This window comes from Planococcus citri, chromosome 1 (genome assembly GCF_950023065.1).
Source record: "Planococcus citri chromosome 1, ihPlaCitr1.1, whole genome shotgun sequence".
Classification (NCBI taxonomy): domain Eukaryota; kingdom Metazoa; phylum Arthropoda; class Insecta; order Hemiptera; family Pseudococcidae; genus Planococcus; species Planococcus citri.
The window spans coordinates 31,138,145-31,153,050 of record NC_088677.1 but is presented as its reverse complement, the minus strand read 5'-3'; the positions used below and the strand labels follow the sequence as shown (position 1 = coordinate 31,153,050).

Below are 14,906 nucleotides of genomic sequence, written 5' to 3'. Positions count from 1 at the left end.
CAAATCGGAGACGGATACCCGGGATACCTCCTCAAAGGCTCAAACTCAAAAAGATCTTTGTGAGATTGATCAAATTAGTTTTTCTTGTAATTTTCAATTTCACTTTTTTTTTTTTATATTTAAAAATTGAATTTTACATTGAAAAACAAATTTGAAAATAAAATTTTTGAAAAAACAATAAATTTTAAAAAAACGAAAAGAGAAAAATAAATTTTATTTTTATAGTTTTGCAACCCTGCTAAGCTGAACTTTGATACTGCCTGCAAACTCCATACCGTAAGCTAAACGAATAAAATAAAAAAACACGATTTGGCAACGCAGCATTCGAATCTTCAAACTGTTGTGTTTTAGGTTTTGTAAAATCACAAAAAAATCATTTTTGAGTAAAAAATAATGGAAAAGCGCTTAAAGAGTGGTATAGTGTTGTTTGTTGTGCGAAATAATTGACGCGATTCGGCGATTAAATGTGATAAATGGTGAAATAATGATTAAAATGTACGAAGCACTGGAACAGCGTTTCATTGAAAAGGAACTGGATAATATTCGAAATGTAATTCAGTTGACGAAAGATAATCTGTCAGCCTTGGAGGAGAAATTCAAAGTTTCGAGTTCGAAAAATGCACCTTCGTCGTCGTTGTTCCTGAACGAGCAGCAGGAATTGATGACCAAGCTGAATGAATTGAAATCGAAGGAAGACGAGCTGATGCTTCAGCTGAAAGAATCCAGAAGACCGAGTACGAAAAATATATCCAATTGCAACGACCAGGTATTTGTAAATCAGCATGAAAAAACATCTAAGCTCATCCGAGCACATCTACCCAACCAACAACGAACCGGAGTCAAGGTGGAAACCGGTATAACTCTACGTGTAGCTTTGTATAAAGCTCTGAGGTTACGAAATCTTGAACCGGAGATGTGTGTTGTACGCGCAAAAGACACTGATAAGGTGATACCTTGGGACGAAGATATATCAGCTTTGAAAACCGAAGAAATTAGAGTGGATATAATCGATCGATGTCCCATTCCGACTAGTATTTCGCATAATTTCGCGAGGAAGACTTTCTTTTCGTTGGTGTTTTGCGAATTTTGCCGACGATTGTTGTTTCAAGGCTTTTACTGTCGAACTTGCGGTTATCGGTTTCATCAGCGGTGTGCGACAGGTGTACCAGCCACATGTAAGCAAATACGCCACTATAATACGTATTACCATAAACTATTATCTCAAAATACCGAAATGTCGTCCGCCGGAATTTTACAAATTCCTACGGCTTACGGTAACATGACGCCGAGGAGACATCCGAAGACGCTTGGACATAACGAACGTTCGAGTTCGGCGCCCAACGTGTGTTACAATTTAATCAATCTCAATAGCCACGACGTCATCACGATGGAAGATTTTTCCTCGAATTTTACCAGAAACACGTTGATGCCGTTGGTAAACAATAGATTAACGCAAAGCCAAAGCGCTCAAGCTTCGCCGACCAGCGCTGTGCGACCATGGCGTCCTCGAGCCCGCAGCGCTGACGAAACCGCCAGCAATACTAATAACAAAAAGGTCCACAAGGAAGCCGGACCTCAGGAATCGATCGAGGATTGGGAGATACCTTCGCACGAGGTGAAATTAGACAAACGTATTGGTTCCGGTTCCTTTGGAACGGTGTACAGAGCCCTTTGGCACGGTCCAGTCGCCATTAAAACTTTGAACGTGACCGATCCGACGCCAGCTCAACTGCAGGCTTTCAAAAACGAAGTAGCTGTTTTGCGTAAGACTCGACACGTGAATATTCTTTTGTTCATGGGTGTCATCAGGAAACCAAACTTGGCCATCGTAACGCAATGGTGCGAAGGTTCCAGTCTGTATAGATGTCTTCACGTGCACGAGAAACGGTTCGAAGTGCAGCAGATCATCGAAATAGCTCGACAAACGGCTCAAGGTATGGATTACTTGCATGCTAAGAATATTATTCATCGAGATCTTAAATCGAATAATATTTTCTTCAACGACATGGTAGTAAAAATAGGCGATTTCGGTTTAGCTACGGTAAAAACTCGCTGGTCCGGTGGTCAGCAATATCATCAGCCTTCCGGTTCCATTCTATGGATGGCTCCGGAGGTAATCCGTATGAAAGACGAAAACCCTTATAGTTTTCAATCGGACGTCTACGCTTTCGGTATTGTTTTATACGAATTATTATCAGGGCAATTACCTTATGGGAATATTAATAATAAAGATCAGATATTGTTCATGGTCGGTCGTGGCCATCTTAGGCCAGATATTGGTAATATATCCGCCGATACTCCTAAAGTTCTCCAACGTATTATGGAGGATTGTATTAGTTACAATCGCGACGAAAGGCCGCAATTTAGGCATATTTTAAGTAGCGTCGAAAGTCTGTTGTATTCTTTACCAAAATTACATCGTTCGACATCCGAACCTAATCTGTATCGAACCCACTTTCACTCTGACGACTTCCTTTATCCTTGTTCTTCGCCTAAATCTCCGGGTAATTTTCAGCTTTACGATGAATTTCACTTGGTTCCCAACGCGGGATTCATTTAATACTCTTTTCAGTGTACATGTTTCTCTTCTTGTTTTTTTTTTTAAAAGTATTTTAACATTTTCGATTTATTGTACTGTTCTCCTCTTTCTTCCTTCATTATGTTATTTATTCGATCAAACCTTCGTTTTGTTTCATTTTTTTTCTTCAAATTTTACTATTTTATTAAGGGTGTAGTTTAGCTTCTAAAAATCCGAGAAAATAGGTAATGGGAAATTTTTATTGAAAAATATTTGGCTGCCAAATCGAGAGTTAAAAATTTTACTTTTCAATTTTATCAGTAGACAAATAACTGATTTGTTCGCGAACGAAAAATTGGATAATTGTTGAGAATTTATGAATTTTACTTTAAACGAATTATTGAAAATTGTGCGTGCGCATTTTTTCATTAACTGTTGCCATTTGTTGCACTCACACTCGTACACGTTGTTATTTATTCATACGTATGAAGCGTTGCCAAATCGAATTTTTCGTTTCATTTCGAAAAATTTCCAAAATAATTCCGACTTTTGATAGTTACGAAGAAAATAATTTCTCTTGCGAAGCCGGGCCAAGCGCGTCACCACTTTTTCTCCACGACGTTGTCGTGGAAAAGTGTAACCAACGCGCTCGGCCGGAGAATTAATTTTCATTTTCATTCAATGCCAGTTCTAATGTGCCATAATATTGGATGGATGCATTCACGAAGTATTTTTAATAAATGGAGGATTTGTTTGATTTTCCTAATGATTTTTTTCAATTTTTTAAAATTTAATGTTCTGACAAATTTCTTATAAAAAGTTTTTTTTGTGGTGGCACGCAATGCCTCCGAAGTAAATTCCAAAAATATCAAAAATTGGTCATAAAAATGTATAGAAATAAAATATGGGATGGGGGAAGGGGAATTGAAATTCTACAAAAATAAGCTTTCAAGCAATTTTGTAAAAAACAGGGCTTGTTAATTATAAAAAGAGGACTTTGTAGGTTGGAAAGAGATAAATTATTGATTTTTGGATGTTTCGGCAAACAAATACAAGTCTCTTAGCAATTTTTACAAAAATTACGAATTGCGACCATTTGACTACTTTATAAAAATAACTACTTCCTGAGAATTTTGACGGAAGCTAGAACATTTCAAATTTTCATCAATTAGCCAAAAATTGACACTCTCTGACAATTTTGTCAAAAAACGAGAATCTTTTGACAATTTTGACGAAAACAGGATTTTTTTAGCCAACCTTGACAAGAACAGAAATGTTTGACAATTTTGGCAAAAATTGACCCTTTTTGAGAATTTTACCAAGATGATCATTTTTTGACAATTTTGACTGAAATGGATACTTTTTGATTATTTTAGCCAAAAATGGCGAAAATCGACGCTTTTTAACAACTTTTTCAAAAAAATGACACTTCAACTTGGTTAAATTTGGCAACAAAACTATAGAACCTTGTTGGCCCGACTAGTTTTTTATACATGTTATTGAAAAAATTGATAAACAAGACAAACAAACCAGCTCACTTAATGCATTTCCAGTGCTCAAAAATTTTGGTCAAACAGTCTGTACTAGATACCTAATCTACCCATACCATCATTGGCCGGATCCGGCCTTCCGGTCAAAAAACAGGATTTTTTTCATATTTTTGGAGAATTTGAAAAATGGCATTTTCTCCCAACCACATCAACTTGAGCAGCTGAAATTTTGGGCAAAGGGTCTATGCTTGATACTTAATTGACTAATACTACTGTCAGCAGGATGTGGAATTATCATCAGAAAACAAATTTTTTCACATAACATGAGAAAAAGCAATAAAAATTTTTGTTTTCTGAACGGACGGTCGGATCCGGCCAATGATCGTATCGATTGATTTGGTATCTAGCACAGACCTTCCAACCAAGATTTGAGCTCCTAAAGTGCATTACAAGAACTGATTATACAGATTTTTCAAATTTTCCAAAAACATTATAAACCACCAAATGGACAGAAAATTCGATTTCTGACGATAATTTCAGATCTGGCCGACGATAGTATTAGTCGATTAGGTATCAAGCATAGACTCTTTGGCCAAAATTACAGCTGCTCAAGTTGATGTGGTGGGGAGGAAATGCCATGTTTCAAAATTCTCCAAAAATATGAAAAAAAGTAAAAAATCATGGTTTCTGACTGGAAGGCCGGATCCGGCCAATGATGGTATGGGTCGATTAGGTATCTAGTACAGACTGTTTGACCAAAATTTGAGCACTGGAAATGGATTAAGTGAGCTGGTTTGACTGGTTTTTCAATTTTTTCAATAATGTGTATAAAAAACTGGTTGGGCTAAAAATATGATTTCTGCTGATAATTCCAGATCCGACCGACGGTAGCATTAGTCGATTAGGTATCAAGCATAGACCTTTCAACCAAAATTTCAGCTGCTCAAGTTCATGAAAATAAGAAAAAAACAGTAAAAAATCCTGTATACTGACCGGAAGGCTGAATCCGGCCAATAAATTTGAGCTCGGGAACTTGATACGCGGGAGAGATACCTATTTGTAATTTTTCCCCGTTTTTTGAGTTCAACACACGAAACTTCAAACACTCGCTAAGAATCGAAAAATCAACTTGAGCAGCTGGAAATTGGGGGATGGGTGTTTTTTGAGGTCCTCTTTCCAAAAGTCCAAGTTTCAATCAAATCGGAGATTATCATGTGGGGGGCTTCCCTTGTCAGGTAAGATAGTCTTCCAAAAATGATCAAAAAAATATTTTCGTTGGAATATTTGAATTCCCCGCAAACTTTTTTAATAATCCCACAAATTCAAACCCAATTTCAGGCCCAATTCTTCGAAAATGCTCAAAAAAAACAGTTTTGTCGTTATCAAAGTTGAACAAGAATAGCAAAAAAAAATTGTTGAAAATTCTTCAACCATAAGTAAAAGCTCTAATAACACTGTGTACTTTCAAAAAAATAAGGAAATTCTATCACAAATCCCAAAAATATGTGAAGAGTGTTAAAAACGTGTCAAAATAACACAAAAAGCCTCAAAAACAATAAAATTGCTGTAGATCATTGAAGAAACGATAACATTTCTGTCAAGTACATACAAAGATGAAATCTTCAAAAATTCTTTAAAACATCGTTAAAATTACCTAACAACATGAAAATCACAAAAAAAATTCTGAATATTCAACGACATTCACCTAAAATTCATGAAGAAGTGTTGAAGATGTGTGTAGAAACACTCAAAAAAGCATTAAAATTACCCAGTCATCAATCAGTGAGAAATGAAAATTATCAAAATTGGATGAAATTTCAGTAAAATTTCAAAAAGTACAAACAAAATCAAATAAAACTTCGCCTATTGAGAAGACGTTCAACTGTAACTGAAAATCAAACCTGTATTGAATTGTGTTTTTTTGCCCATTATTGTCATCTTGGTTTAGTGAGATCAAATTTTGAACTTTGAGAAATGAAGTACACTAACGAGATGTTGACATTTTGGGAAAATTCACAAGGTAGCAAATTTTTGAAATGAAATAATGAGAGGTATAATTTTGAGATTTTTAATTTGTTCAAAGTTGGAAAATGTTTTCACTTACTTTGAATCTGAATAAATGAAAGTCGATAAGCACCTCACATATAAACTTGAGTGAATAAAATGTAAGCAAGCAAGTAGTAGGTAAGGTACATGGTTTATTGGTTGTTGAAACGGCGTGAAATTTATTTTGGAATACTTTGATGAAAACTATTAATAATTATATCAAGAATAAATGCAATTTGTTTTTACTTCGAAGTGATAATTGATAACTTTACGAAATTGTTTTTGATTTTGAGTTAAAATAAATGTGGCCAGAAGGGTTTATGACGAAAAGAACGAAAAATACCATTCTCAAAATGCAAAAATTGCAAAAACTACACAAACGCTCTCTTTATTGAAAATGCTTCAACTAAAATATGTAAACAAACGAAATTTGTTTACTTTCATGGCGACTTTTCGATAACTTCAATCCATTCAAATAATGTTCGTATTTTCCATTTTTCACGCTCAAAAATGATCAAATACTGTTCATTTTTGGATATGTTGTTTAGAAAGGTTATATCTCGGCGAGTACAGGCTCGGTTTTTTGAAATATCGTCTCATAAATGAATAATGCTCGCATGAAAATGACCCTAAATTACGTAAGTTTAAATCCAATTTATTTTTATTATAAAGCAAATTTTAAAAAAACAGCTCTGTACTCGCCGAGATATAACCTTTCTAAACAACATATCCAAAAATGAGGCAGATCCATTCGTCCGTTTTTGTGTAATTTGGAAAATAGAATTCGTCATATTTTACCTACTCATTTACCTACTAAACTACACCCTTAAGTGTTATCGACGCCTTGTTTGTAATCTACGTTCGATGTATATTTTGTGTATTTACGTGATTTTTTTTTTCTTATTTTTATCGATTATTTTTTTATTTCGACTTTTACGTCTTGCTGACATATTTTACGTAACTTTTTTTCTTTTTTTTTGTAATTCAGCGATCTCTCTTCGTTTCGTTAAAGCTAATTTTATTCTTTTAACGCCGATCGTTATTATTGATCGAATCTTGATGAGGATTTTAACGAAAAGTAAAAAAATCAACGGTCCCCTATCTATTTTATTTTATTTTTATAAATTTTCAATTTCGCTCATTACCTATTTAAATTTGTATGATAATTACTCGAATGATCTTTATATGCGTATTTATGTTTAAAAATTTATTGGTGTTTGTCCTCGTCGTTGTCGTCGTTATGTATCTTTGTTTACACGCTATTAGGTTCGGTTTCCCTAATTTTTTTCTCCTATATGTTTTGAGTTAGAAAGTAAAATGGCTGTGAGTATAAAGATGAGTTATTTAAGTAATTACTACTCCTGTGTTGTGTGTCGTCGTTCGTTTCGTTGAATTTCGAATGTAATTATTTTTATTTTAGCGTATATATATTTTTTTTCTTTTTCATTTCCCCTCCTCTTTTGTCTCTCTTCTTTTTATGTTATAAGTCGATTAATTATGTTAAAAATTGGAAACTATAAAGCGGCGTAGATCAGTATCTGTAATAATATTACCTTTTTTTCTTTTTGTTTTTCCCAATTTTAGTATGTATTAAGGCACAGGGGAATAAATGTAGTTTTATTCGAATATTGAGCAATGATTTAATACCTATCTAAATGAAATGTATTTTGATCCGTGTAGTAAAATTTGTTTATTCGATGAGAATTTTTGAAACGATGCTCTAGAGTTTTGAAATTTTCTTCGTACAAATTCATCGATTTTTTGGAGTAGGAATAGAATGTTCTGTGGTGAATAGGAATTCGTTGGAAAAGTTTTCCGTTGTTTTTTGACTCCCATCGCGAAGGTGCGATGGTGTTATGAAAGTGGGAAAGGGAGAATTCTAAAGGTTTTCTTTGGAAAAAATTGATGGAGATATGTAATAGGGTTCAAATTTTCTAGTGAACCGCAAAATATCGCCTGTAGATTTTATTTCGAATACAGGCTATTTTTACAGAACTTTTTTTGGCTATTTTCTATTTTTTTTTCACCATAAATTCAATTGAAATGCTGAAAAAATTCATGTTGAAAGTTCGGAATTTTTGAAATTTTTTTGTAAAGTTTAGTTGGTGACTGCTCTAATTTTGGATATGAGCCATTTTGACTGAAACCTATTTTTATTTATCATGAAAAATTACCTATGCCTTGTTTTGTACTCAAGAAATTTACATTCTCGAGCGTTTTGAAATAGAAATTTCTTCACTTTCTGATCCAGAAATTTCAAAAAAATCGAATACCCGGTATTCGCATGATTTTGCTCAAATTGAGAGTGACCACTTTTTTTAGTGTTTCAATTGGATGAAATTTACAGTTCGGAAAAATTTGAAAAAATGACTGAAAAATTCGTGAAATTTAGAAAAGCATTAGAAAATTTTACTGATTTCATTGTGTTTCGATTCCTGTTCCGAATTTCGCAGGATTTCAATGATTTAAAATGAGGCAGTACGGCAGTAGCTTTTCCTCGAAGTTTATTCACCGGTTACAATATGAATTCTTATCATGCCTCGAATGTAATAATTTATCTTGAATTAATATCAGCTGAATTAAATTCCAGTTTTGGTAAAAAAAAAAGAAAGAACTAGAAAATCTGATAAAGGTAGAGTTTGTGAGAAAAGGACTGTGGGTGTATTTTTCAATCAGTTTGAAAAATTATTATTTTTTTAGCCTTTCAAATTGATTTTTAAAATTTGAACTTTTTAAAAAAAATTCAGCACATTTGTTCATTAAAAAGTGATGTGCAAGGCTTCGAAAACTGAATTACTTTCGTAATTGCGTCAATCTGAACGAACCCTTTGATTATAGATATTGATATTTGATACAACTTTGAAAATTCATTCTTTGTGAAAACCTCACCTCGTTATTTTTCATGTCATCCTTTTTTGTATACTTCTGTGGTTTTTTAAATTACACCATCCAAAAAAGTGCTTGTCAAAATATGTATTATAATTTCACACGATTGGTTATTCTGCAATTCCTTCGGTACAATTGAACCAATTTTCTGGTGTTTCATTTTTTTTTCTAATTTAAAAACAATTTCAGAACTTTGATTTTTTTTTCGATTTTTTTAAACAAAATTTTATCACTTTTTTGAGTTTTGATTCTAATTTTTTTTATGATTATTTCTTCAATCTTTCCACGTTTAAACCAAAGTGTTAACATTTAGCTATTTGAATATTTGTTTGCACTTTTTTTAGTGATAGTTTTCATTCTGAAGAACTCTATCTCTTGAAGTGGAGGAGAATATGGAAAGCTTATACCTCTGCAACTAGATTTTCAAAGAAATGCGACAAAATTTTAAAATTCAAAGGGGAAATTTTCTAGATTTTAAAATTGTTGAAAATAAAACTTCCACAACCAAAATATCAGCTGGCCAAATTGGTTTTTCGATTTTTTGACAAATTTTTAAAAATCCAAAATTGCTCATTATTGGGGATTTTTGGTTTTCCCATTTTTTATATCGAAAAAAAAAATACCTATTCATTTTATATGTAAAAGTGAAAGTGATGGAAATCAGTCCTGAATCCAATATTTACGTCACTATTTCTGGCCACTCAAGTTGAGTTTCTATGTGTTAATCGTATTAATCAAACAAAATTAATATTATAAGTAATAAGAAAATAAAAAATGAACTTATATTTTTATTCCTTATAAAAATGCTGGTAAAAACGCTCTCGACAGAGCTGTGGGACCGAAACAATTTCAGGATTGAATTCGTTTCGAGATTCATTCTTCAAATTTTTATTTCGTTTTCAGAATTCGTTTTGGGATTGAAAAATTTGTTTTGGTTTCGGGGTGAAATCGGTTTCGGTTTTGGGATTTTCATTTCAACCAATTTTGAGCCCAAATTCATTAATGGACCTTGCAGGGGTCTAAAAAATGGGAGGTTTTGGCGTGAAAAATCCAATGGAGTGATTACTTTAACGTTTTAAGTGCATATTTTGCTGAATTAGTCGAGTAATTTTTATTGTAATCTGAATAATTTACAATAAATGATGTAAAATGACCATTTTTCTAAATTAAATCGTGGAAAAAAGGCAGAAATTGAAATCCCGAAACCGAAATGATTTTGTTTCGGGTTCAAAATTATATCAGTTTAGGGATTTATCGGTTTTGGGATCAAGAAAAATAACGATTTTGGTTTCGGGATCGGATTTGAATCGGGATTTAATCAGTTTCGATTTTGGGATCGTTTCGGTCCCACAGCTCTGGCTCTCGGCCGAGTTGTCTTTCTGGAAATTGGCTCAAATATGGATAAAGTTCTTTAACAGGTTGAAAATAAGCCACAACTCTTATTTTTAACTGTCTAAATGAATTTCCACACCTTCTCATTAAATCCAAAATCGCATTGGATGCTCCAAAATGGCTCGAAATTGTGAAATTTGGATCAGAAAGGTTGATGTAACTGATGTAAAATCCAGAACTAATTTTCATCAATTTCACTAAATAACTAAATCAGTACACTCAAGACTGAAAATTAAATTTAAAAAATGAATCAAAAAAATTCCCAAAAATCTAAAAATCCTTTCGAGCTGCTGGCATTTTGGTTGAGAGGATTTCAGACAACTTCGTTCAAATGAGGGGCTGATTTCTCGTGATGGTCCTCGGTGAACTGATCCTTTTTTTTTTACAAACAAATTACTAAAAATTGACGATTTCGAATGATGCATTTTTTTATTTTAAAAAGTGAGAAAATAAAATATTTGTTTGAATTTGAGAAAAATTTGCAACTTGAAACGTTTCAAAAAACTTGGATTTTTTTTATTTTTTTTGAAATTTAATCGCTGATTGACCTTTTAGTTTTTGAATTTTGTCATCATTTCATAAAAAGTTGAAAATTTGAAAATGTTAAGAAAGTATCGTACTTGGCTCAAAAGACCTGCATTTTTCATTGAAATTTTGTTGATTTTTTTTCCTGATTTGGTGAAAAAAAAAGATTTGATGCCAGGCAGCCTTATGAAAAAGTTCAATTTTAAGTACATAATTAGAATTTTAAGGGAGGAGTATCGTCCCAACTCGAGGAATTTTTTGAGAAAGGAAGAATTGAAATGTGAAAAAAGCTCTAAAATTATACCTGGCCAAATTCCTGAACCTTTTGAACGAGTTTAATTTCAGTTTGCAAACTTCAACTAAACTTGGTGAACTAGTTTACAATTTTTGATGAACTTAAACTTCATTATTATGATCAACTCATTCACTTTCAAGTTAAATGTTTACAATTTTGTATTGCACGTATTTTTCAGCGAAGAACTTGTCTTATTCAGTGCTTGAAAATCGTTAACCCAACCTAAAATTCAAAAGAAACTTGAAATAAACTCGTTCATGAACTGAACTCTTAAGTTGATACCAAAAAATTGGGTCGAACGTGCATTTTTGGATTTGATTTGCACTGAACTGACTTGGTGCTCGTGAAGAAGGTTCGTTTAAAACAAAAATGTAATTTTACCAACATTTTGCTCAAGGCCCAAAGGACTCTGCATAACAGAACCATTTCGTTGTCTTTGTCGATAGAAGTATTAATTTTTGTTCAGATGATATCTAACTGTGGAATAAAAATACTTCCGAGATTATTTTTGTTTAAAATTGGTTGAAATCGTATCAGAAATTTTTCTACAGCATCGTTTCAAGTTCTACGTACAATAATTGAAACATCTCTATAACTTTTTTCTCATTTTTCAATTACAAAATTCGAGTATTACCTACTACATATAGTTAGAAAATGCCTAACAACATTCGGTTGCAATTCTTCCGTATGAATTAAACCTTGTACCTATTTCTTTGCACAAAAGTATAATAATAAGATGGGTTTTAATCGTGTTCTATAGGTACAATAACTTTGTTCACATACATTACCTACTTGTTAGTTCTTACCTTTTCTAAGCTCTTCAAACTTTTCATCTTTTAATATTTTGCCAGCCTTCGTTGTCCTACTTTATCTCGAGACTATTACGAATATTCGAGCATCCGTATAAATGAAAAATATTCAACTATACCTATACGTATGGTTGAATGTCGTGTTGTGAAAGCATGTTAAAAGTTACGTTGTACTTATAATTTTACTTTAAATATTTTTTATCTCGTATTTGTGCGTCGCAACGTTGTGATATTGGAGCTTTTTTTATCGATGTATGAAATATTTTAAATGTCTGTGAATTTGAAATCTTTTATGCTTTGTTGACGATGTTCTAAGTTTCGTTTCTTATAATATATACATGCTGTAACTTATATATATTATATACCTTCTTCTCCCCGTCTTATTTTTCTCTTTCTCTCTATCATATATGTATAACTTTCTTTTTCGTTATATTCGTACAGTTTAGAAGTAAAAAAAAAAAGAAAAAAAAATCATCGACGACATTTATAGGTATCGAGTTAATAACACGAAAATATTCGACGAATATATTTTGACGACGTGGGAAAAAAACACATTCTCGTATATCGTTGATGAAAAAAGAAAAATACGTGGACGATGGGTTTCGTTTTGAAAATTCGAAAATACCTACATCGATATATGTAGGTATTTTCTCGACCATCTTCGTCTATTCAAATGGGTATTTTTATTCGAAACTCGAGGTGGGATTGGTGTCAAAAGAAAAACCTTTCGTCACCTACGAGGATTTCGACCAGTCTTATAGTTGTTTTTCAATGTTCATTCGGTTCTATTCTTATCGAAAATATAGAAAAAAAAATTCGCTACGATGACAATTATGAAAATAGCCATTTTTTTTCGCCATTACCTCGAGCTAGATGTTTATTAAAAATCGAGAAAAAAAATCTCGTTCGTTTGTTTTTGGATAAAAGAACGAAATTAGATGTTGATCTCAGCTTTTTTGGCTGTGTCAATTCACCTACGTGTGTTTTTTCCGAAACAAATTATTTTTGTACTCGTATTTTCGAAAAAAAAAAAAAAAAATGAGAAAGGAAAGGTTATATAAGATATGAAATATTATAGCTATATATATTTGTCGTCGTCTTACCTACGTTATAACTTTCTATGTAAATAAAGAAAGAATTTAATTTCAGTAGTATAAAAAATTTGCTATTTCAAAGTTTAATTAGTTACTCGTTCGGGTTAATTACCAGGGTAATTTTATTTCACTTTGCTGATTGAAAATATTAAAGTTTTAATTGAAGCTTGGACAAATTTTATATTAAAAATTTCAAAAAAACACACTGATTATTAGAACGAGACAGTATAAAGTGTTGGATGGTTTGAATAATATAGCACATTTTATTTTATTTTAATTGTATTGTTTTTTGTGTTAAAATTATATTGTTGTAATGTAAATTTATTCGTCGTGTTGGATTCACAAGGTATTAAAAAAAAAAAAATTCGAATGTACGAAAGTATTAAAAAAAAGGTATTTAAAGTATCGAGCTTGATGAAATTTTGGTTTTATTATGTGAGACTGACATGACGTTTTTCATTCTTCTTTTGTTTCGAAAATTTAGCTCCCTGATTTTAACTTGAAAAACAAAATGACTCTACGCTGTTTGTTGATTTTTTTCTAATTTATTATTGTGATATATATTTTATTTTACGTAAGTATATTAGCGAGTTATAATATTTATTATTATCACGTTTATAATCGAATACGATGAGGTCATGAGGATCGATTGTTTGTGAACCAGTTCGATGATTCAAAATGGTGGTACAAAATGGTTCCGCATAAAATGCGAATTATCAAATTTGACTAGTCAAGATGTTGTTGTTACCAGTAACAAGAATTCTTATTTTACACAGCATGTTCATCGTGGTATGGTTCACGAACAAGTCTGCTCACTTTATTCTTATTAATTATAATATGTTGAATGTTTCGGTGTAATATCTATATTTCGTATTATTTTTATTTTTCTCTCCTAATTTACCTGGTCGCTTTTCGTTCGCCGATTTTATTTCGATTTTTTCCCTTTTTTTTCATTTTGAATTTTATTATTGAAAGACATATTAATATTTTTATCTATTTATAAATCTTTATCTTTAATGTGTTTTTTTTTTTTTTCATTGTTCAAAAATTCTTTATTTACGATATGTTCAAACTTGTACTATATGTAAATTACGTCAAATTTGATTAATTTAAATAATTTAATTGAAAATATATTGTTATTCAATTTGCGATTTCGTTTATTTTCTTGTTTGTGTTGGAGGAGTTGGAGTGAAACATCTGGAAATTATTTTTCGCGAAAAAATCGTCGCAGTTTTCACGAAAGAGTGACTGAGGCCCAAAATAAGTCAGAAAATGTGTTTTACTTGTATTTTTTTAGAAATATAAAAATGAAAAAGTCTAATTTTCTTAGAGAAAAAATTTCTGTTTTATTTTCGCGAATCGAGTCCAAATTTGGGGCAGAGGGGGTTTTCTGACTCGGCAAATTCGTTTCGGGTGTCAATCGTAATGCACCGCCCCACCCACCCACCCACCCCAAACAAACCTGGCCATTTCCAGTCTAAAAATTAGATTTTCAAAGTTGGAGTATTTCATGACGTTTTATGACTGATTCAAGGTAACTGAGCTCGAAAGTTGATTCCGAAATTGCGTCACAAAATTCAACGTTTTTAACAAAATTAAAATCTTCTTGAAAAAACGGCGATTATTTGGAAATAAATTGCATTTTTTTTTTCATGGACAGGATCCAAAATTCACAGCAGATTCGAACTCTGTGACCTCACCTCAAACTAGTCGGAAACCACCATAAAAAATCTGACTTTCGAACCAACCAGCAAAATTACCGAAGTCCAGTTTGCCGTAAACACGAAGTAATTTTTTTTAAAGTTTTTAGGCACAGGGAATCCATTTCTGGTATCAGATTTCCATCATTAT

At 32.2% G+C, this 14,906-nt stretch overlaps 1 protein-coding gene across 1 annotated transcript; it reads left to right on the top strand.

Moving 5' to 3' along the window:
- The first annotated feature begins 331 nt into the window (after positions 1 to 331).
- Positions 332 to 14,206, top strand: Raf (Raf oncogene). Its single transcript, XM_065343744.1, has 2 exons — positions 332 to 6,692; positions 6,800 to 14,206. Exon 1 carries the CDS (start codon positions 485 to 487, stop codon positions 2,558 to 2,560), a length of 2,076 nt encoding a protein of 691 aa, XP_065199816.1. The 5' UTR covers positions 332 to 484; the 3' UTR covers positions 2,561 to 6,692; positions 6,800 to 14,206.
- The last annotated feature ends 700 nt before the right edge of the window (positions 14,207 to 14,906 follow it).

Coding starts and splice junctions, on each gene's coding strand:
- Raf (XM_065343744.1), top strand. CDS start 485: ATGATTAAAATGTACGAAGCACTGGAACAGCGTTTCATTGAAAAGGAA.